General features: G+C 38.7%; 1 protein-coding gene across 4 annotated transcripts in view; it reads right to left on the bottom strand.

Annotated features, from left to right (window-relative positions):
- NRXN3 (neurexin 3) overlaps positions 1 to 27,615 on the bottom strand; it is a 909,952-nt gene that overhangs the window by 500,407 nt on the left and 381,930 nt on the right. For all 4 annotated transcript variants that reach the window (XM_050975200.1, XM_050975204.1, XM_050975201.1 and 1 more), the window contains one exon: positions 16,641 to 16,760. In XM_050975200.1, the coding sequence (XP_050831157.1) occupies positions 16,641 to 16,760 (120 nt within the window). The remainder of the gene's footprint in view (positions 1 to 16,640; positions 16,761 to 27,615) is intronic.

The following is a 27,615-nucleotide window of genomic DNA, read 5'->3' as shown; positions in this document are numbered from 1 at the left end:
AAAATATAAATAAATAAAATATATACACACTTTTTTTTTCATGGCTTGAATGTCCTTTAGTGTCCTTGCCCAGATGACACAAATATTCTCCCTTTCATCATTTGAGATATCTTACAAACCCAATTAATGCAATCAAGAATAGGTCCCTTGATGTCAAAGCTGAAATAGGATTCCCTAAAACTGGTAACATGCATGGCAAGAGGTAGTAAACAATTTTTTTAGCAGTGATTAGTCATGATCAAATTTAAGCTTTTTATATTTCTAGAGCAACCTGTCATCAGTGAGTGCTCCATTTAGTTTGCAAAGTAGGAGGATGCTTCCATGCAGTCTAAACTTAACCTTACTTAAACAATTTCTGCTTCTCTCTACACTTGATCGATAAATATTCAAGTGAAACATTTTATGTTAATTTCTTCTGAAGCAGAAAGGCAGTCAATAGTAGCAAAAGAATCCTCTGCTTGGAATCTGAACAGTGAAGAAAACTTTCAGATGGTGATCCTCCAAAGCTGCCTACTTGAACTGCCACCAACTCTAATAGCTAAGGGACAAATTGTGAAAAAATACAAAAGGAAACCCATACAGGCAGCTGAAGTGGCAGGCAGAGGTTTAAAATTTGATCTGAGTGATCGCTTTGCAAATCTGCAGAGTGTATGTAAGACTAACATTAGGCACAGGAGAATAAGAAACCTAATTTAGGAGTATGAAATTGCTTTTTGAAAGGATTTTGAAAAAAGCTTAGAAATTAGCCTTCCAGAAGCTCCTGTCCCAAAATTGCTCTCAAATTATTTTCTAAATACTTAACCCTTTATTTTACTAGAATAAAGTTTATTTTTTATTCTTTTTTTTCTTAAGGTTTATTAGTGTATCTCTTTAGGTGAACTAGAAAACACTGAGCACGCTTGATTTAAGAACAAGTGATTAACTTGCATTTTATGCCCACCTAAGTTGAAATAAATATTTTCAGGTTCTCAAGCTCTGTTTACATAGCCATACTTATCAGGCAATGTGCAGAGACTCAAAAGGACCTACTACCATACCTATTTATGATAGAAACCAGTGTAGTTCAACAAACCTATGAATGGATACAGCAAAGACACTAACTCATGGATTGTACCAGTCCAGGTGAAGATGGCCACAACACCCCATAAGCACTAACAAAGAAAAAGAATTTGCTCCATACAAATTGCAGGGAGAAAGCTCTACATCTTCCCCATGGAATGGCTGCAGTTAAACAAAGACCAGCACTAACATCACACTGAGAAACAGAACCCAGGTGCCCTCAGAAACTTCCAGCACTCTCTGCCATGAGTGGTTTCACAGATGTAAAGGGAGAAGACAGATTCACTGCCCAGGCCAGAAGGTTCCAGGCATAGGAGGAGTGTGTGCCTTGCTGTGCCCTGCTTCTTCAGGCAGACAGCCATTCATCTTAAGAAGATTTTTCCTTTTCCTTGGCGTGTGAAACAGAAGGTAATTCTCAGGTGGATTCAGAGTTATTCATAGGTGTCTTTGGATATTGCTGCAGCTGGTCACTGTGCTTGCTAGTTCGTATTGTACTGGTGAGTAAGTGAAATAACAGGATTTCTGCTACCAAGGACTTGCCTATTACAATTAGGAAAATTAGGAAGAGATACTTCCATTGTCAGGTTTTCAAGTTTTACAGGTTTCTGAGAATATCTTATCTCAACTTTTGTTTTCTGAGAGAACTAACAGTAATAAAATATCCAGTCAAAAGCTGTAATTGGCAAATGCTAGAGATCATGAGCAGTGGCTCCATCAAAATTTCCTGCTGGATTTCCAATAAAAAAAAATACAGCTTTCAGCATTTATTCAATAGTGTTCACTTACCTGGAAAATATAAAAATCTTATTCAGCTTTTGACCTTGCTTCTCTGACCACAAGCCTTAATTAGAGCCAAAAGCAAGAGAACTGTTCTGATGTTGAAGCTTTTCCTCAAGAAGTTTTCAAGATCTTCTCCAAAACATCCCACAAGGTAAGCTATGTAGTGGTCATCACAGCAGAACAGCTGTTATTTTCTCAGAGACTGATCCATATCTAAGCCAGAGGAAGATATATAACTGATCCCAAACTAGTTCATCTTCCCTGCCATCTTCCAACTGCCTTTAGAAGAGGAAGCTACCTTTGACATAAAACAGTCTCACCACCTTCTGTAGCTAGCAGTTCCCAGATTGAAAAGATATATAGGAAAGGAGCAACAAAGGCCAAAGGAAACTTGGAGTCAATAAAAAACAAAACAAAAAAATTAACAAAAAGCCACAAGCAAACAAGGAGCAAGGGAAAATTTGCTCCATGCTTCCTAGTTTAAAAATGCTGTCTCTGGAGAGTTCAACCCCTTCTGCTCTGATGTGTCCTCCTGCTGTTTTACTGCAAGCTCTGTCGATTCACAGCTGCTGCTCTGCACAAGTCCTGGGCTGCCTTCAGAAAAAAACACAAGGGAAAGCTGGAGAACCACTTCCCCCATCCAAATAGCAAATCCCAAGTCAGAAAGAAGACACTAATACAGAAGTCAGAAATCTGCATCATAACAGCAATGACAAGGTGAGTCAGGGCTAAAGCTCTACTCATCAAACTAATGAGAGTAGCATCAGTTATTTCTCACACAGAACAGGTCCTGCTTTGAACTACTCTCCCTCACCCATGCCCCTGCATTCCCATCCAAAATGCTCTCAAGTAACTGGTGCATTGTGATCCAGTCTGGTCCCCAAAGCTCAGTATAATCTATTTGTAGTGAACATGAATCACTCAACTGGAACAACAAGAGCTGTTACTTGCCAACATGCATGCTTTTGAGGAAGGAAAAACAAATAACACATTGTATGCAGAAAACACCTTCATGTTGTTATTCATAAAGTCTTGATCATACTTCTCAATCCCTTAAACCTTGAAGCCATAACTACTACATCAAGGTAAGATAACCCTGGAGAAGTATCTAGGGAGGACTCAAAGACAAAAACCTATCAACGAAGCAAAGCTTTTATTGTTTGGTAAATTTTCATGGTAGTAGAGACAGGACACTGATTGAGAAGTGATGAGAAACACAACTTCTGAAGTTAAAAATCCCTCTGGTGTATATGTCATGATACACAGAAGCACTTCCAAAGTTGTATCTGGGAATTAAAATTTGAATGAGAAATCAGAGATGAGCTTTGAGCATTGGAACGTTTACTAGCATCTTAAAAAACTTGCCAGAGGTATCCAGATAAGAAGCTTTTCTTGCCCTGGAGAACATGCATGACATGGAATTTCCATGCCACAGCTCTTGGGGATTAACAGCTGATGGCAAAAACTGCTGCTTACATCCAAAACATGTCCTGAAGTTAAGGGAGTAAGAAACAATCCTTACACAATGATGTCATCAATGTAGTTAGGTCCTAAGGTTCCCAAGATGAGTGAAAAATAACTGTGAAAATTTTATGTGCATTAGGAGTCCTGCTGAAATGCATTTAGGTATTTGAAATGGAAAACTCTTTCTGACTTGCCCCAGAACTGCAGTTGTTCCACATTAATCAGGACCAGTCATAAAGAGTTAAAAAATGAGGAGGGTCTCAGCCTCATTTCGGAAAGTAAAGATTTTGTACCTCTTCTCTACTAATCACCTCCACACCACTTATGGGGATTTGAGACTAGATATTATAAATCAGGAATTAGCTCTCAGTCAGCATAAAAGCAGGAAAGTGCAAGTTCAAGCTTTTGAAAACTGCTAAGAACAAAAGTGGGAGGATAAGTGAGGTCAGACTGTACTTTACAGAAGCGTGAGGAAACGAGAGGCAGAGCTGTGAAGACACTGGACACACATCTACAACACACAAAGATATGAGTGATAATCAGGAAGCTAAAATGGCAGACTCCAGGGACACACAATGTATGGAGAAGCCTTTCACCCCAAACTGCTTCTGGAAAGAAAGAATCTGTTCTTCAGAACAAAGGTAAGTTCTTTATCCATCAGTTCAAAAATAACTAGTAAGTTGTTTCTTTTACTTTCCACACTGACACAAAACTCACTTTAGCAACCCAAGAAAGGGTAACACCCTGGCAAGTTTGTCAAAGGTGACTTTTCTTTTACCCCTAACAAGTCTCTTTCCACCTTGTGGCAGAAGATCATTGGAATTCAGCCATTTCAAAGACAAGGTTCTGTAGTTTCCTCCTTGCAAAGACAGTACCCTCAGTAGTGCCCTACTCCAAATCTAACTGAAAACAGGAGAAATAAAACACAAAACTCCCAAAACCATAAATAGGAAAGCATATGGTAGCAGAATGAGAACAGCAGAACTGCTAGTTATTTTAAGTGACAAGATCACATAATTTAAGTTTCCAGGGCTGAAGCCCTTGAACATTTTGCACAAGATTTTAATAAATTAATAAATGTGGAACTAGGCAGACCCCTGCAACAGGCAGACATCTTCCTGACTCAGCAAGCTATCCACAAGCAATGGCCACACACTGAGTTTTTCTGTTTGCTCTTCAGTATGTCTGCCCTGAAACTATGGCATCTGGAAGCAGCCTCCAGAAGTTTTCCTAAACCCTCAAGTCATAGCAAAGCTGCAGGACTCAATAAATATCAAGGAAGACATAATCTGTAGAGGACTGTACAAAGCCTTAGGTGATTTTGGAAAACCTCTTTTTGAGATTAATTTGGAGAGGCGAAAAAGACAGCTGGAAGATAGAGATTATTTCTAACTTCATTTCAAGTTTTCATAATCCAAATATCCACCAACAACCTGGGAAAACTCAAGCAGAGGATTCTTGGAGTCTGTGGGTACACAGCACCATCTCGTGGAGTGAATGAAACAAGTATAAAACCAAGGAATGATTCCAGCCAGCACTTGAGATGTCTGCAGCTTGGCTTTTTGACAGGCTGCTCTTCTAGAAGGTTAACAAATCTCTCTATCGAATTTGTGCTTTATAAAAAAAGTTCACTGCAGATCTATAAAGAACAAATGAACAACAAACAACTCCCTATTTTTATCTCTCAAACTCATCACCGTTAACATAAACACTGCAGGCCTCTTCATAAATAGAGTGTGGGCAGACAACCATCTGCACTGAATTTTATTTGCCAGCAGGCCTAGCACAGCTGTGAGCACCCTTTTCTTACAAGTTTGAATCTCATGTACTTAAGGTGGGCAAAGAAAACAAGTCAATTAGAAATGCTAAATTTGCCAGGAATAACAACCTATACTTCTCTCTATTTAGTACTGGAAAAGAAAAAAGCCCTTTTCCATGTAGAAAAAGGAGGACACTGAGAGAAGCAGCTATTCCAACCTTTCCAGTATTTGCTCCCAAATATGGAGGTATGCTTACAGAGTGTCTGAGAAGGAACAGCTTAAATGACCCAATGGGTTCACATCTTAGTGGTAATAAATAAGGATTTCCAGGCACTACTGAAAGCATGAAGACTTGATTTGTTTCTACCTTATGACAGGTAGAAATTGATCTGTGCAACAGGAAGCATTAAGGTGTCCTGACTTCTAGTGGAGGTATGCAAATACAGGGGTCTCTTATACCAGCTCCACTTCAGAAAATACTTCAAAGTTTATTCTTAGTTCATCCTGGCCTCCAGGATGAAAGTTGTTTAAAACCAGAAAGTGCTATGTATATTGTCTATACATTTCAAATAGCTCCCATAATTATTTTAGTACTGGTCTCTCAAATGTGGTATTTGGGCTAAGCAAGTTCTCTGGTATGCCTAATTTAAGTTTAAATGACTTTATCTATATTCCATGCATATAATCCACCAGTAGCACTTCCACAGGCAAGTGGAGATCTCTGTGAGGATACCTGCCTTAAGACAAAACTCAAATTTATGTTTCAAGTATCTATCAGAAGCATCTCTATTTCAGCATGATGGGGTAAGGGATTTAAGCCTCTAACCTCTTCCAAACAGGACAAATGCCACTGGTAACAAGTGCAAAAAATGGAGACAAAAAAGAGAATAGGCTGGTGGTTTAGGTTTTGTGGTTGTTTGTTTTGGTTGTTTGGGTTTTTTGAGGGTTTTTTCCCTTGACAGTACAAAAACCTAACTCCTGTGATTTGTGTTAAACAATGTGAAGCATAGATAATTCTGTCTGATCTCAGTTTCCAGCATTCAAGTAACTATAACAAGATAAATTCTCAGGACTATCTCCATGCTGCAGCACTATATGCTACAGAATCATGTGGCACATAGGAATAACACGATGCCCTGCCTAGCTCAAATGTACTACACAAATGTGCACAACTCAGCAATAGTTCACTCAGGTATTTCAGATATCTATGCATGGCAACTCATGTATCAAATGCATGTTCTGCAGAGCTGACACTACAGTTACAAGACATCAAAATCATGCCCTATTGGGTAACTTCACATGTTTCTGTCAAATCATGAACTCAAGATAGATACTGGAATTTCTGCCTCTCACACACATGAACGGTCACTCAAACAGAGTTTTCTCTTGTCACACAGCAGGAGTGCCTACAACTATTTGCTGGCAGTCAGATTCAGTCACTACTTCTGAGAATTTGGGCTCATTCTCACAGAGCCAGGTCTGCTCAGCTCATTCTGCACTGGTAACACAACCAATCCAGTGTTATAACAGCAAAGCAGGAAAATCAGTCTGCTGATGTGAGCAATAGTGCCTGCCTTCTGTAACATGTGGTTGGCTTGGATCCATAATGCAAACCCTGGAGCACAGGCACTTTTTGTGACAGTCTGCATATCCAAGTGAAAGACACCTGATGGCTGAAGTCTTTAGTATGAAAAAGAAATACCAATATTAGCCCTCTCTTCAGCATTTTGTGGTGTTGAACTGTGAAACTCCCTGTGACGGATGAACTGTTAAAGACACAGATGCTTCTATGGGACCTATAAATTGTATGATGGATGGCTTGTGATATTGCTATCTATCTTCATCATTTGCCTGAGATCAGAGGGCAAAAATGTAACAGACAGAAGGTCATTTAGTACAATCTGAAAAAGCAAAAAAAAGGATTAAATAAATATGACAGATGGTTATGGGAAGCCAGCAAACCTGACACCAGTTTTGCTGTGGTCAAGCACTGCAAATAGGTTTCAGACCAGAAACAGGAGGAAGAATAGAGCCCCAACCACACTTCTTTCAAAATAAATGTTGGAGTCTCTCTGGAAGAAAAATATGCTTTTATTTGGCAGTTATATTATTAAAGTCAGAGTCTAGTCAAGACACTCTAGTCTAGAGGTCAGTTATGTTATCTGAGACAGTTACTCAATAGACACGGGCACAACTGCACTCGCATTAAGGCTAGAGATACCTGAACAAAAGCTGCAAAGATCAATATCTGCTTTCATGGGGATGGAGTAATTTTCAAATCTCTTTCCCCATCCTGCTCAAGACCACGCTCTCAAGCACTGTGCTGGCAATATACAGAAAGGCACATCCTAGACTAGGGAGGCCACCACAAGCCCATGCTGCTTATCTTCAACACAGAGGTCTGTGGAGAGCCTCAGGAAGTCACAGCCAGTAGCTGATTAAATAATAAACCTAGGAAGAGGAGGATGAACTAACTTAGGTCAATGCTTTTAAACCAAGATTAATTGTCTTCTTTCTCAGGTTTTTAGGCATTTTCTGCCTACTTTCACAATAAATTCATCCTTATGATGCAGTCAATAAATCCTGAGCTTTGTTTTAAAAGCAAGGAAATCAACCACATCTTGCTTTTTTATTCCTTCATATTTTCTGCTCAAAGCTATTCCAAGACTTTCACTGAAATATGCAAAGTTTTGCTTGCCCTAAGTGTGCAGTTTTCATCGATTAAACTACCACCCATGAAAAAATTTCACCGGCTCTGTGTGCGCCCAAGACTTTGAAATGAACTAGCATTCACAAATTGGAAGCTTTTTCATCTGCAAACAGCTGTTAGCTAACTGGGGTTTCAGTTCACACTTACATCCCAATAGAATTCAAGTTATATGAATAACTTGAATTATTCTTAGGATTTCTTACTAAAAAGCCTAATTCCTCCCACAATCGGAGAAGTTACTTTGTGTCCCAAAATCTCTAAGGACAGCAAAAGGCAAATGAAGTCCCAGACTCCTCTCCCAGCATTTGCCAAGGCCTCAGATGTCAGTACACAATGAAACACCTCCACAAAGATAAATTAAATCCAGCAAAAACGTGCTCCCCTGCGCAAAGCTTGTTTCACAGGTACCCAAGCAGCCAATTTCAATCTGCCCCTCAGGGATCATTATTAAGATAACTGTAATTAAGGTTTTTCATCTAATCCCCAATGTTCTACAGCTGAGATTATATACCAGCTCCTGGGTAACAAGATTGTAACATAATAAAGCTATGTCCCCTATATGCAGCTAAACTCCACTGGAGATCAATAGCAGCCTTCTGTCAATGACAGGAAATAATTAGTACATTAGGCAGCTCGGATAGTGAACAAAGAATCTCCTTCAGGACCTCTGACTCCTCCTGCTTTTGTTTTTCTCTTACAATTTCCATAGCAAAACAATGAATAAGCATAAAAGATGTGTCTCTTGATCCCTACTGACCTCAGCTTCCTCCCTTAGGTAGCCCCAGACTTGCAGGCTCAAAAATCAGAAGGAAGATAAAAGTTTAAAAATTCCAGTACTGCCTGTATCTCTCTACATGTTGGCATTCTCTCAGCTACCCACACTGTGAATATTTTATGACATAGATTTGCCCACCTAATGACTGTAATCTTAAAGGTAGCTTTTAGTCTAAGGTATATAAAAAACAGTATATATAAATCTTAAAAACAAAACAATTAGGCACATTTCATATGTGGACTGAGAACCCCATAACAGATTCTGATCTGCAACTTTTGGCATAAATCAGAAGTTACATCATTGAATTAAAAGAATTACTTTGTATTTATAAATGTTACTGCAAACAAAGTCTAGACTGAGAAATAGAAAATACTGACTTCAATCCTCATTTATTTGTTCTCACCCGAAAATGTAGGCTCCTCTTTGTAAACTGTTCTCTATGTACACAGCCTGGGAAACAAGCAATAGTCACCTTGAGGACCCTGGAGGAATAAGGAGGCAATATAGTGTGTGCTGTGGCAAACAGCTCTATGCTGTCTGGGAAAGCACCAAGTGAACCCTACCTCACCTCAACACCACTGCACCCCACTTCTCACTCATCAGATTTAGATTAATGGCTTAAAAGCACACATCTACAACTCAGCTGAGTGCTGCAAAGATGGGAGAGCACACAAAGCCCAGGTGGGACAAAAAACAGATCAAGGACTATTGCATATCAGAGCTTCCCTCCAGGACAGTAAGCCCAACACGGAAATCATATTTGCATAATCCACAGTGAGACTTACAACAGACTCACAGGGGATTGGAGGGAATGATCAAAACCAGCTGGGTGTTCACCTGAACTAGAGACTGGGTACCCTGCTGCAGATCAATTGCAACAGCTCAAAGACCAAACAGATTTTTCAAGAGTTTTTTTTCCCTTCTCTGCACAAGAACAGGTACTATCTGCATACCATATGGCACTCAAAATACCTCATGCTGATGAAACCATACTAGGTGTGAGATTATCAAAAGTATTTGGACAATACAATTGAGGACAGAAGTTTCATAGCACTGTGTAGGGGGAAAAAAATCAATTTAATATAAAAGTTCCCAAGCAAAGGGTGATTTTTGCCTATAAAACCTAACTCTACATACATTTTTTATTATCCTCCAAATTCAGTTCTCTACTATCATCTCTGAAGAAGCTAAGAAAAAAAAAATCTTTAAAGAGTAAAATTGATGGTTGAAGACACTTTTTTTATTTTTCTGAGGTTTTACATTTACTGCTTCTCAAAACAAACATGAACATGTGCAGGATATTACAAAGAAAATGCTAAATTTAAAATTAATCAAATAATTTTTGCACTTAATAAATTAAGTGTTCTAAATTGTCATCTTACATTCAGTCAAAAGATGTGCTTACAGATCATCATTGACAAACGGAGCTTGGGGTGACAGAACAGAGACTCTTACTCTGCTGCACAACATTTCTGTTTCTGCTGCCAACTTACATCAGTGTCTTATCAGTGATTACACCCTGGCTGTGCCATTACTGAAGGAACAGCTTCTGAGACCAAATTTCTCATGGGACAAAATACATAGGACACAGTACCACTTGCTCAGCTGCTTTTAAGATGAAAAGTGAAAATTATTGTCATGACTACCAAAGAGCATCAAGTTAAAGAAAAATACTGTCAAAGGGAGCAGAGATCACAAGGAACAAAATTATGGCAAGAGCCTTCTGTGACATGCTTATGAAAATGGCAGAGCTGGTGAACAGCACCAGGAAGGGAATTAACTGCTTGAACTGCTCAAAGGCTGATAACAGAGGCTGTAATCACTCCCACCTGCAAAAAGTTTCTTTCCCTCCATGCTATTGAAGTCTGTAGCACGCCTGGACCATAGCTTATGTGCTGACAGCAGCCAGGTGTGCACAGATATCAATGACTGATTACAGCTCTCATTCTAAAGGCTCCTTCTGCCAAGCTGTTGAAGCAATCGTAATTAAATTACTCACTAGAGACCTAGCTGCATTTTGGGGATCACAAAAGGATAAAGCTGGCTAGCTTTCACTATCAAAAAAAAGGAAACACTTTCATGTCAGGGCACCTTGAGAAGCTGAAAGGTGCAGAAGAAGCAATTTCAAAAAGCACCTGTCACTCAAATTCCCTCTATCTACCCCAAAACAGGGACAGACAAATTTCTCCCTCTAATGATGACAGCACTGCCCATTCCAGATGACTCCCAAAGGGAACATGGGGCAAACAAGTTCTTGATCTGCAGTCTGATCTGATGTTTAGCAGCTGTTACTCAAGGGAGGGGAAAATGCCTTTCAGTAGACTGAAAAGAATGAGCATTCTTAAATCACTGAAGAGCCAAGGCGATTATGCAGTGGGCTATTACTAAGCATCAGAAAAGTGCATGGTGCTTCTATAAGAAGTAGCACCAGTTCCTTGCCCTAAAGATGTCACCTTTCTTGGACCTGCAGGGCAAATTAAAGTAAACAGTGCTAAGGATGAAAGCAGGGTTCACAACTCAAATCACATTGGTACAATTTACATCATGTACTAAAGTAGAGTTGCATTTCCCTTCTTTTTTATCGCCGTTCCCAGGGGATATGGTCATTCACTGTCAGAAGACACCAAAGGCTTAAGTTAGGAACGGAAAATGAGCCATCAGTCAGAAAACACTAGTTATAATAAATAAAAGACCACTAAGTAGGCAAGAACAAAGCACGAGGAGAGAACTAAGAAGTAGGCAGTGTCTGACCTGTTGTAATGAAGTATGATTCACTCAAGATAAATAAGAGGTGACTCTTGCTTCATGTAGGATGGATGTCTCTGTAGTATCAAAGGCAAATCCCCAAGCATGCTCATATTTAAACAGCTGACTGGTTTAGCCATGCATGACTAATAAAGTCTATGCAGATTTATTTTCTACACACTAGCAACCTCTTGCTCTCTGACTCAGTAAGTGAGTAAGCTGGGCACATTAGAAACAAATGGGTGATAATTAAACATGAGCAATGAAGAGTGTTTCTGTAAGTAAATCAAGCTGAGTTTTTGGTATTGACATTAAAGGAGGTCATGAATTCTGGACAGAAATTGGCCCAGATGGTGAAAAACACAAAATACTGAGACAGAGGGAATAGGGCTCATCTCCCAACTGAGGGTCTGAATCCTGCAATGGAGAGCACAAGCTGTAACTGCTCAGTGACTCACAAAGTTTGAGGTGCAAATGGCTCATGAGCACATCAGAATAAAGTCATCATCATAAAGGAAGGGTTACTTATTTAGCCATTTGCCCTGCTAGTAGTCTCTTCTAATGACTATTCTGCTATGATATTCAAGCAGGTGTGAGGGAAAACAGCTCTGCCACTGCAACCTAGTTTTCAGACTGTGCTCCAGAAGCATCAATACATTTTCATACTCATTCAATTACTTTGTAGGGTGCAAAAAAGAAGGGCATTATTGAAGAGGGATGGGCTAGCTCTGACAACCTTGGTATCTCACACATGTGGGCTAAGGCCAGCTTCAATCTTCCTTAATCAAAAATACTCAGTGCTTTACTCTAAAGCATTGGTCTTAGGTATTTTTTGCTAATTTTGATATCCTTCCTTTTATTTCAACTAAAAAAACTATTTTGGCTAGTAAGCCTTGCTCACTATGATTACATAACTGAAGTTATCAAAAGCTCTTCTTGTGATCATGCTAAATTAATGAACAATGGAAGAAAGTCACCATAGCTCTCTTTTCCTCTAATTCTTTCCTCCTCCAAATGTGATTCACATAAAGACAGTAAAAGTATATAGGTTATGCATCACATGCAAAGGGATTGTGGAAAAAAATATTAAATATTGCACAAAAAAAACCTCCAACAGCCCTGTATACTACTTCTCTCCCAGACAAAAAACAAGCATCACTCAGCCAAGCAACCTCATTGAAAGGTTACTTAATAACAGGATCATTGAAAAGCATGGAGACTGGAGGCATATGAAGACACCAACACAAGAGGACAAAAAGCTTGGGCTGCCTTTTCTCTTTACCAATCAAATGGAAAAGCTGTTTTTAAACCAGGTGTTTTAAACCAGGCTATTAGAATCCAAAGTTTATAAATAAATTAATAAATAACCCCTCTAAAAAGACAATCACTAGTCAGCAGATGGATTTAACTGTTTCAACAACAACATAAGACCTGTTTGAAAACGTGATTTATACTCTGCTTGCAAAAGTCATCGCTGCAAATCATTGATTTTTCACAGGCAAACAGCTCCACTAATACATACTTGTGTTACCCTGGCAATTGCTCTTGGAAAGCTTGACCCTCAGTGTTACTCATCTGCATGAAGCACTGAGAAAAAAGCAGAATTTTCCAGGATCTAGTTTGACATGGATATTCCATTTGCATTCTCTAGATTGCCAATGCTGCAATTTTCTCTCTTGTGCAGAAAATGTTATTGCTTCATCAGATAGAGAAGAATGTGAATTAATCAAAGAATCTGCAAAGTTCTGCATAGACAATAGGTAAAATACAGGTCACTTCTCAGGTAGGTTGGAATGCTCAACTACCATGTTTTCATCACATATCATGGTTAACATTAGCAGGATGGAGTTCACCCCAGATGCAAGACACTTCACTAACATTTACTTCTGCTACCTTACATGCTTAAAGTTGCACGTTTGAACAGTCTAAGCAAAAGCTTGGCATGCCAAGCAGGATTGTTTAATATTTCTAATATTAACTGCAGTACACTAACACTGACTTCCTAGTATGTAGATTCTTAAAATAAGTTTAAAGCCCACATGGAATGTGATGCTGAAATGATTAAAACATATATAAAGATTGAAGACTATAGAAAAACTTCAAAAATTTGACAATATATTTTAAATGGCATGGAAAATAGAACCACTATATCCTGAAAAGCATTATTGCTTCTATTTCTGCCTTTCATTTCAGGTGCTAGTACTGGCCAGTGTGAAGGGCAAACCTTTAAATTCACTTTTGTACAGTGGACCTTCTCAAATGAACTTGAGGAGAGGAGATGTCTGTGGGTTATTCCTGTGTTTGTTTTTTTTGAACATCAGTATAGTTGCACAAGTCAGAATGAAACATATTAAAACTAAATTTATCCCCCCATACCTCCAATGAATTTCTTATTCTAAAGCATCTTGATTACTACAAAGTAAAGAACATCTAAATAGAGCTACAGACAAACAGCTAAAATTAAAGGCTATATCATCATTTCCATTAGGAATTTAAATCCTAGTCTTGCTAAGCAATACTGGTGAATGGATAAACATGTCTGTAGGTTTAAAAAATGCATCTCTGTCACCACTGAAGGGTGAAGGGGAATTACAGGTGCTTTCTCTTCATCCTTCAGAAATAGCAGCTCCAAGCCAGTTGGATCTGAATTAGGAAGTTTAATGGCCTAATCCTGGGACAAAAATTAAAGAAGCAAAACATATTGGTGCACCAAGCTTTGCTCAGCATTGATAAGACTGAAAATACTTGCAAAGTTTGCTCTAGCAAATAATAAAAAAAAAAAAAAAAAAAACATAAATCACACCTACCAACAGTTAATTAGGGATAATCTAGGAGATCAACAAGATTAATTGAAGAGAACACCATACTTTCTATTTATCTATCTCAGAGGCACAGATACATTTCTCATGAAACACACAAAAATGCAAATTTCCAGTGTGAACACTTGACTTGCTTAACATATATAAAAAGGAAAAATATGCACAGTAAGTTAGCCTTTTTCTATCTTTTTCATTGGGTAAAACTCAACCTGTTCCATTTACTTCAATACTCCATATTTACAACAGTGGGAGACCACCAATTGCTCATAAGGTAGAAATAGCCATGTACTAAATTAATAAAATGGACTGCTGTGGCCAAAAAGATGTTCTACTAAAGAGCCTGATGCATTTCTAAATAAAAGGCCTCAGCTTACACAGAAGGTATCTTCCTCTGCCATTACTTGCACTAAAATCCAGTCTAGAATATTTGCTTCAATTTATAGATGCCTGTACTTTGATTAGCAACCCTATCTAAAAGGTAGGAAGGAACAGGATTTCAGCCTTCTCAACTACACACCCACAATGTATCCTTACTGTATCAGGAAGTCAGTATTTCCAATGTCACGATACATGACAAAGACAAAATCAAACAAAACCCACAAAAAAAGTCATACGCACTTTTTGAAGATCCAGGATGAAGTCTTGTCATGTTCCAGAAAGAGTCCATGTGACTTACCTTTCCAGATCACTTTGAAACCCACATCCTTCTGCCTGCATTTGTCAATTACCAGCCAGGCCTGCTGACTGGAGGCTGGCTCCTACCCTGCCCACACACCCCCACTCATTTCAAGCTCCTTTCTCTGCGTTATTTCCAGCTCCCAGCTCTAAAAATCAGCAAGAAATCCCCAATTACAGACACAGGAACCTGACTCTTGCTGATGCTTCTGGGCCTGTTCTAAGCCATTAGCAACAGCTTAACAAGGGCACAGCAATGTGCTGGAGTTGTGAAGCCAAACACATTGGAAACAAACCCCACAGTATCAATAACCTAAGAGATTTCCTGGATATGTATTTAAATGCAACCAACAGAATTCAAAGTAGTGTTTCTTTCACACATTTGTGTGCTATGCTTAGCAAGTCTAAACTGATTGACTGAACAAGTAATTTGAGAGTGGGAAAGTGGGTGTCCAATTGATAAAAGCAAACCAAAATAAAAATGCAGAAAATTGGCACCAGATCTTGTAACTCCTATATGAAATGTTTCTTCTGGACCCAAAGGAAACATTCTGAATTCCAAAGCAATCAAAAACTAGACATAGCATTACAGTCTATGAATGTGTGTCAGTAGTACCTTGTTTATACAGCCCCTGTCAAAGTATGAATGCTGATAGGCCTTTCCAATATCTGCTTGAGAGAAATATGCTGGAAGAAATGGGAGACCAACACAGAAAACACTACATATTATGAATGACTCAGAAAAGCAGGCATTTTGGCCTTCAGCAGAAATGGATTGTTACCATATGCTACACAGCTTGTCATATGTGCCATCAATTCAGTCATGTCTCAGACTTTTAGGGGAAGGGTTGAAGATATGACAGTGCTGTGGTACCAATATTGCATGGACCTTGCTGGTACCACTAATTAGGTCTACCATAAATACCTTAATGAAAAGCAGTTTTTTCTGGCTTTAAAATTTTTACAGTCAGTGAACCAAATTATTGAAGCCTACTGTTACGCTTAGTACAGCACTCATGATGTATTCCTTTGTTCCCTGCCTTGGAGCAAGTGAGGGAAAAGGGGGCAGTCACCTCAAATAAGAGAAGCAGGCAGACAGTAGAGCTGAAGTGATCTGTTCCCTCCAGGCAGGAGCAAAGGCCAAACCATGATGAGCAGAGGGAATGTCAAAAAGCTGATTATCTGCCCCCTAAAGGCAGACTTAAGGGGTTTGTTCAATTACTTTATCAGAGATCCTAGTAGTACTTGGTCAAGAACGTTCAGTGTTTTGAGATTAAGCAAATCAATACTCCAAGAAGCACAATGGTTCTGCTGTGTACCTAACCGATTGCTGGTTTTAAGTGAACATACTCAGAAACACTTCAGCATACAGCTAGTATTCCAGACGACTAGAACACTACTATCTAGAACACTACTTACTTTACATGCATTCCATGCCTTTTTCAGCAAGGTTTGAATGAAAATCTCAAAGCATAATTCAGTACACAAAACCTAGATATTTTTACCTATAAAAATATTACATACAATATCTGCAAAGTCATTCCTGGTTTCTCTAAACCAGGAATTCCATTACCATCAATTACCACCGTTGGACTGGTGAAGTTAGCATTCAAAAAGAGGGGGAAGAAACCTAAAACCAGCCAACAAAACCCACACATGCCAAATTGCATATTTTCATTTTAAGGAGAAAAAAAAAAATCTGCTGCAGGCTTCAAAGAAATTTCCAAGAAAAAATGTTTGGATTTGATTCTGGGAAAGTTGTATTGCACTTGAAGGAACAATGAATCATGTGTTTTCTGTACTCTGATGTATCAGAACTCACAGGTCACCAATGCACTGGAAAGTCTACTTACGATCATTACACTGGCTCCCAGAATATGAAGTCATGGAGCAATCACAGGTGAAGCCTTCCCATTGCTGATTACAGATGCCCTGATTCGCACAGGAATCTTCCTGGCAGGTAGTGCTTGGTCCTGGAGAAAGGATGACAAGAAAAGAGTGAAATACATCTGAGATAATCACTTGGGTCAGGCCAACAACATCTGCAATTAATCACTACCATTACCATCAGGATCCTCATGCAGAAGAGAGAAAGCACTAACCAAACATGGTTCCATTGCTGGGCGTGCAAGAAACTCAGGTAAAAAGAGCACAAAGACAGTGTACACCTCACAACAACACAGCCAACTGTAACACAGAGCAAGGAAGAGGGAACAGCAACATATTCCCTCTTAAGCAGGCCAAACTCATACGTTCCCAACTTGCTCAAAGAATTTTACAGTAAAATAGGGGGTGATGCCAGACCAAAAAACTTGGCCAGGTTACTGTGCTTCCCTAGAAGTTTGATATCCTTACAGAAATAAAAGCTAATTTATAGGTCCATTAACAATGCCTCATCATACCCAAAGAACACTGATAATGTAGATTCAAACTGAAGTTTTGAAGCCTCAGCTGGCTACAACTTGGCTTTATAGATTAATAAAAGTCAGTCAAACAAAAACCAAACACTCTGATCTATTATATAGGTTCCTCTGGAAACATGCTAATAAAGTCCTCAGAAGGGCATGACATTTATCCACAACACTCCTCTTTTTGGACTGCTTTCCATGGTTTTGGTGGAAGGAGAGAAGGAAGCAGCCACCACTAACAGAACAGACTTTCATTGTTCTGTGATTTGCAGCTAACAGTTGCTATCCTACTCAGGTAAGCCTTGCAAAGACAAAATCCAAGAAATAGGCAAAAAAGTCATCTTCAGATCAGAGAGACTCTGAATTACAGCTACTGTGTCATCCACAAGGAGGTAGCTGGATTCTGAATCTTCTGAGAGTATGCATGAAGCTGCAAGTCATAGATTAAAAGAACATGCGTTCACAAGTTACCTCCTGGGTAAATATTTAATATTCAGCATTCTAGATAAAGGTATGTAACTCGTGTTGTGCAGGATTTTAAATAAAATGTGAGTATACATTTGACATACCTAGTATGCTATATCCTGTATGTGTTGGAAAAGAAGAAATGAAAGAAATAAAGCAGATAATGCACGATCAACTGGCAAGTCTGCCTGAGATCAGCTCACTTCTGGTCTAGGAGAACACTATAAGGACAAAGAAACAGCTGTTCAACCCATCCCAGCATCTTTCTTCACAGTCTTTGCTAGCAACAGCAACTCCACAAGACTCAATCCTGCTCCTTATTTCTTTATCACATCAACACTACCATCTGTATTTTATAGATTAGATAGGACAGACCAAAGTGGAGATAGCATTTTTAAGTATTTTTACATAAAAAGAAACCCTTCAACCAACCATAGTTATTTCACTAAATCCCATTATTATTCAGCATCTTTGATACTGAAACTGCACACCTGGGCACTTCCATATTTACAAGCCCTAGAAGAACCACATCTAACTGCAAGTGCCATGTCAGGCCATGGTGCTCCCAACAATTGAAAGATCAAGCCAGGAATGGACCCTTAAAGCTTTGGTGCAGAGTTTCTGCTCTCCCCACCAGACTAACTTTCCTCACTGAAAGAACAGAATGGATGAATTTCAGTAGTTTTTCAGCTATCTGCATTTCTTTACATCTCTCCTGTAATGAGAATGAACACGTGACTTGGTAAGCAGAGTTTGACTGCATGTTAACAAAAACCTGAGCTTCTTCCAGAATTTATTACACTGTTATAAAAAAACCAACCAAACAAATCCCAAAACCTCTAGGTAGAAGCATAAGGGATGTTAATAGAAGACGACAACAAAATCCCTAAAGGAAAGTTCGCCTATTGAAAAGAAGTGACAGCAGCAGCCACAGCAAGAAAACCCCTTGTTGCCATGCTGAAAGAAAGTTGAGCAGCATTTTTCAACACTTTTCTCCTCCCTTCCACCTCTTCTTCCCACCCACCTGACTCTCATTTGCAGCCATATGAATCCCAGCGGTCTCAGTGGCACAGTGTGAAATTAACAGATCACTTCTAGATTAGAACAGAGCTGACAGACTTTCCAGCGTGGGCAGGCAGGCACATGTATGTACAGGCCTCCCTCCTGCCTTTACTCTTGTAAAAATCAAGGATATAAATATATATACGTGTGCATCGGGTTGGGGTCTGATACTTGCTTCAGACACTCTGGCCAAGCAAAAGAAAGGATAACATTTAACAGTCTGAAATAGAATATTAGTTGTCATTTTGTCTAAAATGTCTAAACTATCTGAGGATAAGGAATGAGGAACAGATACCTCTCCTGCACATTACTATCTCACGATCTAACCTTTAACCTCAGTCATGAATGTCAATACTCTTAGAGGTATAAACAAGCAGGATATCTATACCTATATTTTAAAAATTAAACCAGAAAGCAGCTGTGACTCTATGCAAACTTGCTACAGCCTCAAGTATAAAGACCATTGCATAGAAGCAGAGCAGAACACCATTCTCAACAACGATTCTCCACTTTTCCTACATTCTTCTGAGAACACTTTAATCACTAACTGGACTTGGCAATGGGCATATCCTTTGTCTAGATGCTGCAAGAGAAAGGACTCTATTCAAGGAATAATACTGCATGAGGCCCAGTCCCTGTGGCTTGAAGTCTTCATATGATAGAGCCCAGAGAACCAAAGTACTTGAATTCATGGCCTGTATGGTATCTGAACTGTATTTAACAGAAATCAACTGTGAAGATGGGAACAGCACTTTCAGTATCCAGAGGGGAAAAAAAAAGGAAAAAGAAAAAACCACAATGATGAGGAATTTTGAAAGCCTGACAATACCAGAAGGAAGCTTGAAGCCTGATCTGCCATCTTTACAGTCAGTCGTGACAGCACAGCATAGATGCTGGGTACTTGGCCTCACTTCTTAGTACTATGGGCCATTTGAATCATAAAAGGATCGTTGTCTCAGAGAATTCATCTACTCCTGCTGCTAACAGTCATTGCCTGATGTCATAATCCTCTGTGGCAACAGAATTTTCTTCAGAGCAACTAATAGGGATGTCACAGGGAATTAGGATTTTGGATTAGGGAGCAAAGTGACAGAAGCACAGGAAGGATTAAAAAACATGAAGATTGTGCTACCACGCACATGCCCTTTAGTGCTAACGAACAAGGAAAGAAGAAGACAAACAACTTTTATATAAAGCAGAAGAATTGTTTCTAAATTACCAGTGCCATCAGGACTCAGGACTATTTTTAATCTCATTCCTCTGGCAACACTAAGAGCAGACAAAGTATTTAAAAGAAAGGTTTCAGAACTAGTCTTCACATAATAACCTGAGATACCTCTGATTTTACTGTCTGTAGCTGAGCTTGGTTCATTGCCTTCTTCGTGCCACACGCACAGTGGAAAGAGGAGTAAGTGGGCAGTAGATATCAAGTAGAAAAGGAAAAGTCCCCAGTGCAGAAAAGCAAGGCCCCTAGCCAAAGCATGACTTGCTGTGTCTCTTCCTGTCCAGGCTAAGCCTACCAACAGAGGCATCTCCTTTGGAACATGAAATAGCAAACCAGGATTCTTCAATAATGTCCTTTCTATCTTTATGTCTGCATCTCTAATTTTTACTGAACAGTTCAGTATCCAAGGACTTGCAGGATCTGAGATTGTTGGATCTCCCTGCCTGGGAAGGAGACCAGTACTACAATTTTCTTCAGCTACCTATCCAGATGTATTGCTTGTTTACTAATTTTTTTAATAAGCATTTGAAGAAAATCACCCTTGAAGAGTATAATATCTAGTCTCTTTACTTTGTTTAGACATTTTGCTTTTTCTACCCTCTTTCCTACAATATCCGTTGTATGGCATGTTTCTCTTTGCCCTGAAATTTAAAAAAAGAAAAAAAATTCTCCTGCTGCATGTTGCTAAAACTTCCATGTTTCACTGGCAAGAGAAGTCATTCCTCCTGTATCTTTTGAAAGCTCTTTGCAGGAAAAGGAACTTGAGAAATTAAAGACAGTATTTTGTTTATTCTTTCAAGTTACACGTGGAATCAGTTTATACAGCAGCTGCGAGATTATCATACAACTGCTTCATGCTTTGATCACAACTAGCAATAAATATTAAGATAAGCAAACCGTTATTGGTCTTCCTCCACACATCAAAAATTCACTCTTTTTGAAGGGAATCAACCGTTTGTGTTAACGTTATTGTCTCAATAAGATGAAGATCAGCAACAGGGGAAGCAAAATAATAAGATTGTTTCATTTTCATTCTTCATTTCCCTAAATGCTCTCATCTCTTCCCCTTGTATCTTCAGAAATGTTACAAAGCAATAGGAAAGTAATATACACAAGGCATCTTTACAGCCTTTGCAGAATAGGGTTCTTTTTTAGTCCTATAGTTCATAAATTACAAATGTCATGCAGCACTGAAATATCTCTACCAATATCTCTACTGTAAAGTCAAACATTACAATCAATTTACACCTTTGATAAATCTACACTCTACTTCTGTCAGCATTCCTCTTTCATAACCAGAGAGTGCCAGCCTTTTTTAGTTCACTCTGCAGTAGCAGTTCAGCTGAGAAAGGCATCAGGTCTTGGAAACCATATGCACCAGGTAGAAAATAAACCTGTTCCAGGACTCACTCTTCCTTGCAGGTTAAGTAGGAAACAAAGTTATGCACCCAATAGTTTTCCCATGTTAGAATAATTTGGAAAACAATATTTTTCCTGCTTAAATAGTGAGCAAAATTAATGGTGAATCTCATGGAACCATCACTTTCTGGGATGGACCATACCACATATACTGTTACTGCCAAATACATATTGGTGGTATATCAGCATTTACTTTGACCAAATGCAAGAAACTAAATTAAAGTCAGGGTTCAGTGCATGATTCAGAAAGTTAGATCCTGTATTTTGAGTCACAGATAACAGAAAGCAGGAATATCACAGACTAATATAGCCAGAAAAGTCTAATATAAACCAGAACCAAAAACCAAACAGATTTTCAACGATTGCAAGGCCAGCTCTTCAAGCTCTCAGTTTCATACTTTGTTAAGAACTCATCATCCCTTTCATCACCTAAATAAGGTTAGGCATCTGTCAGGTTCCATATTTAAAGTTACTCATTGTCAGAAATAACTCAACAGCCAGCATTCTTCTGTCCTGTGAAAAATGCAGCCATTTTTTTTTCAATGCTGTAACAGAGCCTGAATACTTCATCCACCTGACACAAGTCATAATGCTGAGTCCTTTTGTTACAAATAAGCGGCTGGTCTGAAAACTTCAGGAACTGGGATTAATTAAAATAACAAATATGCACAAATGTGCTTTCTCCCACTGAAAGTACATATCTCAAAGTAACAGAAGAAGGGAATCTAGAAGCAATGGCATTTCATAGAAATGGATTTGCAAAGTGCTGGGATTTCCTTCCCCTCAAAGAAGGCTGTTATATACCTATCACCCACTCCCTTGCCACTCTTCCACTTTCCATTTCTAGGTAACCTAAAAGGTCATGAGCAATGTGCTTATTTACATGCTGGTGAGGAAAGAACAAAAAAAGGCCAAAAGAATAAAAATCCCAACCAGAGTACAAGAAATCAACTGCATAAAAGGGAGTATGCCTGCACACAGAATGCAAGAAGGAACAGGGAAATACAAATGAAGCAGGGGAAGTAAACGGCATTTGGACATTCAGACACAGACTAAAAGCATAAAGGGAAATTGAAAGGGCTGTATATGAACAAGAAAAGAAACAGAGTGCATTGGAAAAACATCCTTCCTCACTGCAAATCACAGCAATATAAAAGAATCACAGAATAGTCTGATTTGGAAGGGACCCACAAGGATCATCAAGTCCAGCCCTCAAGTACGAGGCATCATGGCCTATCCTGAAATAGCCAAATCTATTTAGCAAAGGTTGGTTTCCTGGAAAGCCAATAATCCACTTTAGCACTCAAGCCAAATGCTTCCCCTTAGGCTTCAATGTAATCAGATGTCTCTATCTGAAGAGCAAATATTCCTACAGGGTTATGAGCTCTGTAAAAATATTGAGCATGAGATGGAATAATCTTCACAGGTGTAATATGCATTTGGTTCTGAGGATTCTGGAAAAATCAAAAAAATAAATCTTTTTCTTCCAGAACTTCCTGTGCATGATGCATGCACTTCAATAAACATCAAAAATCAAGCTCAGGAACTCCTGAGCACGCGTTCTGAATTCTGATGGACACATACCTGACTACAGAGAACAACAGTGGCTGTGGCAAAAGGGACAATACTTGAGGATGTCTAATCTAAGTCCTAAAATCATTGTCACAATTTCAGTGGATGGCACAAAACATCTTAATCCTAAAGTTATTTATACTCCAGTGTCCTTCCAAGACACTCTTTTCTTATCACATCAGTCTCAGTCCACATATATTTCCTGTTTTTTCAAATCTCATCTTTTACCCCTTTTATTTACATAAACTTCAGAAACCCCCTAAGGGCAGCACTTCTCTACATCACTCACCTATAAAACAGAGTACTTCAAATTTTACAGTTGGGAACAGGTCAGAGATGCCAACAAAACATAGTTGCAGTCAGATGCTCCACACTCATAAGGCAAAATACATCACATTAACTTCTGTCTACCTCAAGCCTGTCAAATATTTCAGATTCAATGTCTCATAGGGATTCAATTGCTAAAATTATCTCATACTGTCAGTATCATTACCTGTTGGGCAAGTGGGTATCTCTTAATATGCTCCTGTCGGCAACTGCTACAGTGATAAACAGTTTACCTATTAAAACATTGTCCAAATTTATTTTTACTGTCCAAATTTATTTTTATCCTTTTCTACTGAGCCTCAGAAGACCAAACTCCACCTAAAAAAACACAGATGATATCCTGAAGGAAAGATAATAGCTACCTGCCTATACCTGAAATACAGAACAAGAATATTTTAATTTGAAAATGGCATGTATTACATTAGATGAGGTCAGCAATATCACCACATCTTCACAGTAAACACAGTGAATAGAAAAGGAGTTTATGAATCATATGATTAAAGTTACAAAACCTTAATTCCAGAGATATGTAATAAGCCAGGAAGTCTCTGTCTCAGAGGGTGAAACAGGAACATTCTATATTTTGTCTCACAACAGAACCGTAGACATTAAGTGGCTTAGACATAAAATTTCAAGGTGACTAAAACAATCCCATAACAGATGCTGTCTGTGGTTTCAGGACTGCTAAACAGAGACACATTGTTCAATTCCTCTGACTTCCCCTTATACCTGAAACCATTATCTCCTTTTCCATTAAAAAGGAGGAACAATTTTTAAACTTCCATGGCATTCCAGAATAAATTCATTTGTACTCTATATTGAAGTCTTTACAGATGAACTGGGAAGTACATTTTCATTATCATATTTAAAAGGATTCACTTTCAATGCCATGGAAGACATCTTTCTGTTAATATTAGCATCAAAGACCTATTAATCTCTAATAGGCACATTTCCTTACTTATGTCCCAGGAAAAAAGTCTACAGGGTCTCTGAGAATACCTGGTTTCCTTCTTATTCTCACAAATGCTACTCAGCCTAGTGCCTTTCTCAAACAGCTCCTTGACCTGGTGGCACAGCTCCTTGACAAGGACACACCTTCAGGGGAGATGATCAGCCCCAGGTTCTTGGATGGGCACCAGGCACTCCTTACCACCAGGGGCCTGCAGATCTGCCAGAAGGTCTCTTTGGGGGGAAGCCTGTGACATCAGGTATGGCAACAGCCACTGGGGAAGGAGCTTTGTGGCACAGAACCAGCACAATGTTGGCATCACTGACTGCTGAGATGGGGACAAGGGACCTCCTCGTCCTCCTCAGTGTTAACAGCTGCTCCGATGTGCTCTTCTCTGGTTCTGCTACTGTGCTGACCCTCCGAAAAGGAACCCTTCCTACCATAACTATGGCTTGTAAAAAGCCATTCTAAATATTAAGGGAGCTTGTAGTTTAGAGATTTTTTTGGTTTGGTTTGGTTTTGTTTTAAAATTGAAATTCCACAAAGTTATTTCTGTGGGTTTTTTTTTTTTCAAAATCTACATTAAAGAAAAAAAAAAAAAAAAAAAACCACAACAGTTTTATCTCCTGATCTCCCTCCTCAAGATTAGTACTAAAGAAACTAAGTCAGCTTTCTGTTTTTTAAAGCTCTGAGGGCCTTCTACATCTTGAGGCACAGCAGGTATTTGTCTGATCATTAGGCTTTCCAGGAAATCAGCTGGTGCTTTTATGGCTATTATTCAGAGACTGATACAGTCAAATCCCCCAGGTTTACAGAGGCAGCTTCATTGTTTGCCATGTTCTTCCTCAGCCCAGAATCCCCTCCCACAGACGCTGGGGTTTGCCATTCTGTTCCGATTGAGAGGCGTGACAGCACCCAGTAAAAGGCACTAAATGTTACATAAAAGCATCTTTCACTGAAACAAGTAATGGAGAAGAACAACCTTCACTACCTTGCAGGTCAGCTTTGGTCAACTCAACTTTGTTAGCCAAAAGAAAAAAAAAAAAGGAAAAAAATAAAGCAAAGACAATAAACAACAGGTTAGTATAAAAGCAGATAAACCAGGGTAACATCACTTTGAATAAATAAAATCAACTGGTATAAGGATCACAGCCAACATGCATAATCAAAACACACAGAAATGACAACACAGGCAACAAGGGCACAGAGGGACAGCGACTACATTAATGCAACCAACAGGTAACAAAACCAAACAGAAAGAGAAGAAATGCATTTCATTCATGCACACATAAAATCACCAAATTTATAGATAGTACAAAGAGAAGAAAAAACATCACATTCTTCAACCCATCTCTCAGCATTTACAACAATTTTAGAGAGATTTTGTCTTGTTTGAGAAATACATAGAATCCGTTTAGGTAAAAAAAATCTATTAGACTTCAAGTACCTCCATCAAGAACACATTTAGTTTATTTGGCTTTTTGTCCAAAATGGATTTATTGCCAGAAAACCATAAATAACTGATAATTGTATAAGACAAAAATTTCTGTTTATCTAAAGAAGTGAGCTCAACACTGAATATAAGTGACAGTAGCACCTTGCCCCCTCACAAGCTGTCACCTGCTCATAGATTTCAACACATTCTTAAAAAAAACTTACCTCAACAGGCCAGCAGACAGCTCAGGCTTTAGACCCATATAGTCTTAATCAGTCATCAGAGAAATCAAAAAACCAAAGAGTACCAGTTCATTATTTCACCTGGGTCAGAATGATCTTGTTATCTGTGGTCAAATCATAGTCCAAATGAAAAAAATAATCATAAGTCTACTAAGTCCAACTGTCTAAAGATCCAAATACACTTTGTGAAGACTGAAGAGCATTAAAAGTAAAACAACACTTGCACTGATGCTCTTCCATGTAAGCACAGGATTTCTTTTATTTTTATTTTAATTTTGTTTGAGCTTTTTGTTTTGTTGGGTTTTTTTTTTTTTTTGTTGGTGGTTTGGTTATCTTTAATGGAGTCAGTTACAAGGAAGCCATATAGATTTTTGGTGTGTTATACCTTGATTCTAAGTTTTCTCTTTCAGAATGGAAAAAGTAGAGGACAAAGATGGGAGCACAGGATGCAGCTCCTGAATTCCCTGCCTCTGAAGGTTAATATTCCTATAACACAGCACAATAGGAACAACGAAACACCAAATCATCAACTTCATTGTTCAAAAGATGGTTATTTAAGAAGTGCATACTTACCTTCTTAACCTGTTCTTAAAAAGTTCTAATATCACAGCTGATACTGAAGGAAGATTGGTAGCTCTCCTTTCCCCACTGTCTTCTTTTACATTTACAACTCAACAAATTAGAACTGACAGATGAAGATGCCATTTCCTGTGCTTCCTAAGAATTTTAACATTTTAAATCTTTGCTGTTTCACAGCCTATGAATGACTGAAGACAGCAATTATCCTCCCTTTTCAGATAGTCAGAATTTTCTCTCCACTTTTGAAACCACTTTACTACATAAAGCTAAAAAATCCCATTTTCCTTAAACAAAATTCAAAAGAAAGGGGGAAGGAGTAGAAAGAAAAGGATGCACTTCTCCATGCATCATTTTCAACACTTATTTTAACACAGTAATTTCTCTACAACAAACAACTACTTTCCCTACTTCCCTGAACCTCATTTTCTTTGTAGATGAGAGAAAAGCTCATATTTGTTCCATAAATCCAGCAGCACTATGAGAATAGAATACAAAAGCAAGGAAAAGGAAAGATGTCAAACCATCATGGAGCAAATTAATGCTCCACTCTTCAATGGACAACCTCTGATTCCAGAGAGAAAGTGAAGGATGACCAGATTTGAATTTTCTCTTCTGAGCAGATGAAGGGTGAAATCCTTTTTGACATTATCCTGCTGTGAGATTTTAAGCATGAGATTAGATTTGCTGTTTTCCACATACTGCTTAGTATACCAAATGTGTTTCTGATTATCCAGCCTGTACGTGTCATTCATGCTTTTCATGCACCAGTGAATTCCAAAGGTTAACTACACTATTTCATGGAAAGTAGCAAAAGATTATGATTTTACTGTGGGATCTGGAAAGAAGATTAAATTAGGGCCAAAAAAAAGTCCCAAAACATCTGGAATAGTGTCAGCCAGCTTAATAATAATCAGTCTCCTTTGTGAGAAGCTGTTAGTGGAACAGGTGAGGTAGAAGCAACATCTCTAAAGCACATAGAAAACTACCTTACAGGAGAAATAAAATGTTCTTTAGCCATTGCTGATAGTTTTTTTTGTCTGGGCACAGGATGGGGTAAAAATATTTAGAACATGCCGCTGAATTTCAGATAGCCCTAGTGCCCATGGGAAGCAATACAGGGATGACCGATTGAAAGAAAGGAAATC

The sequence above is a fragment of the Serinus canaria genome, chromosome 5 (genome assembly GCF_022539315.1).
Source record: "Serinus canaria isolate serCan28SL12 chromosome 5, serCan2020, whole genome shotgun sequence".
NCBI lineage: Eukaryota > Metazoa > Chordata > Aves > Passeriformes > Fringillidae > Serinus > Serinus canaria.
The sequence above is the reverse complement of the archived record's forward strand: the minus strand, read 5'-3'. Positions and strand labels throughout refer to the sequence as shown.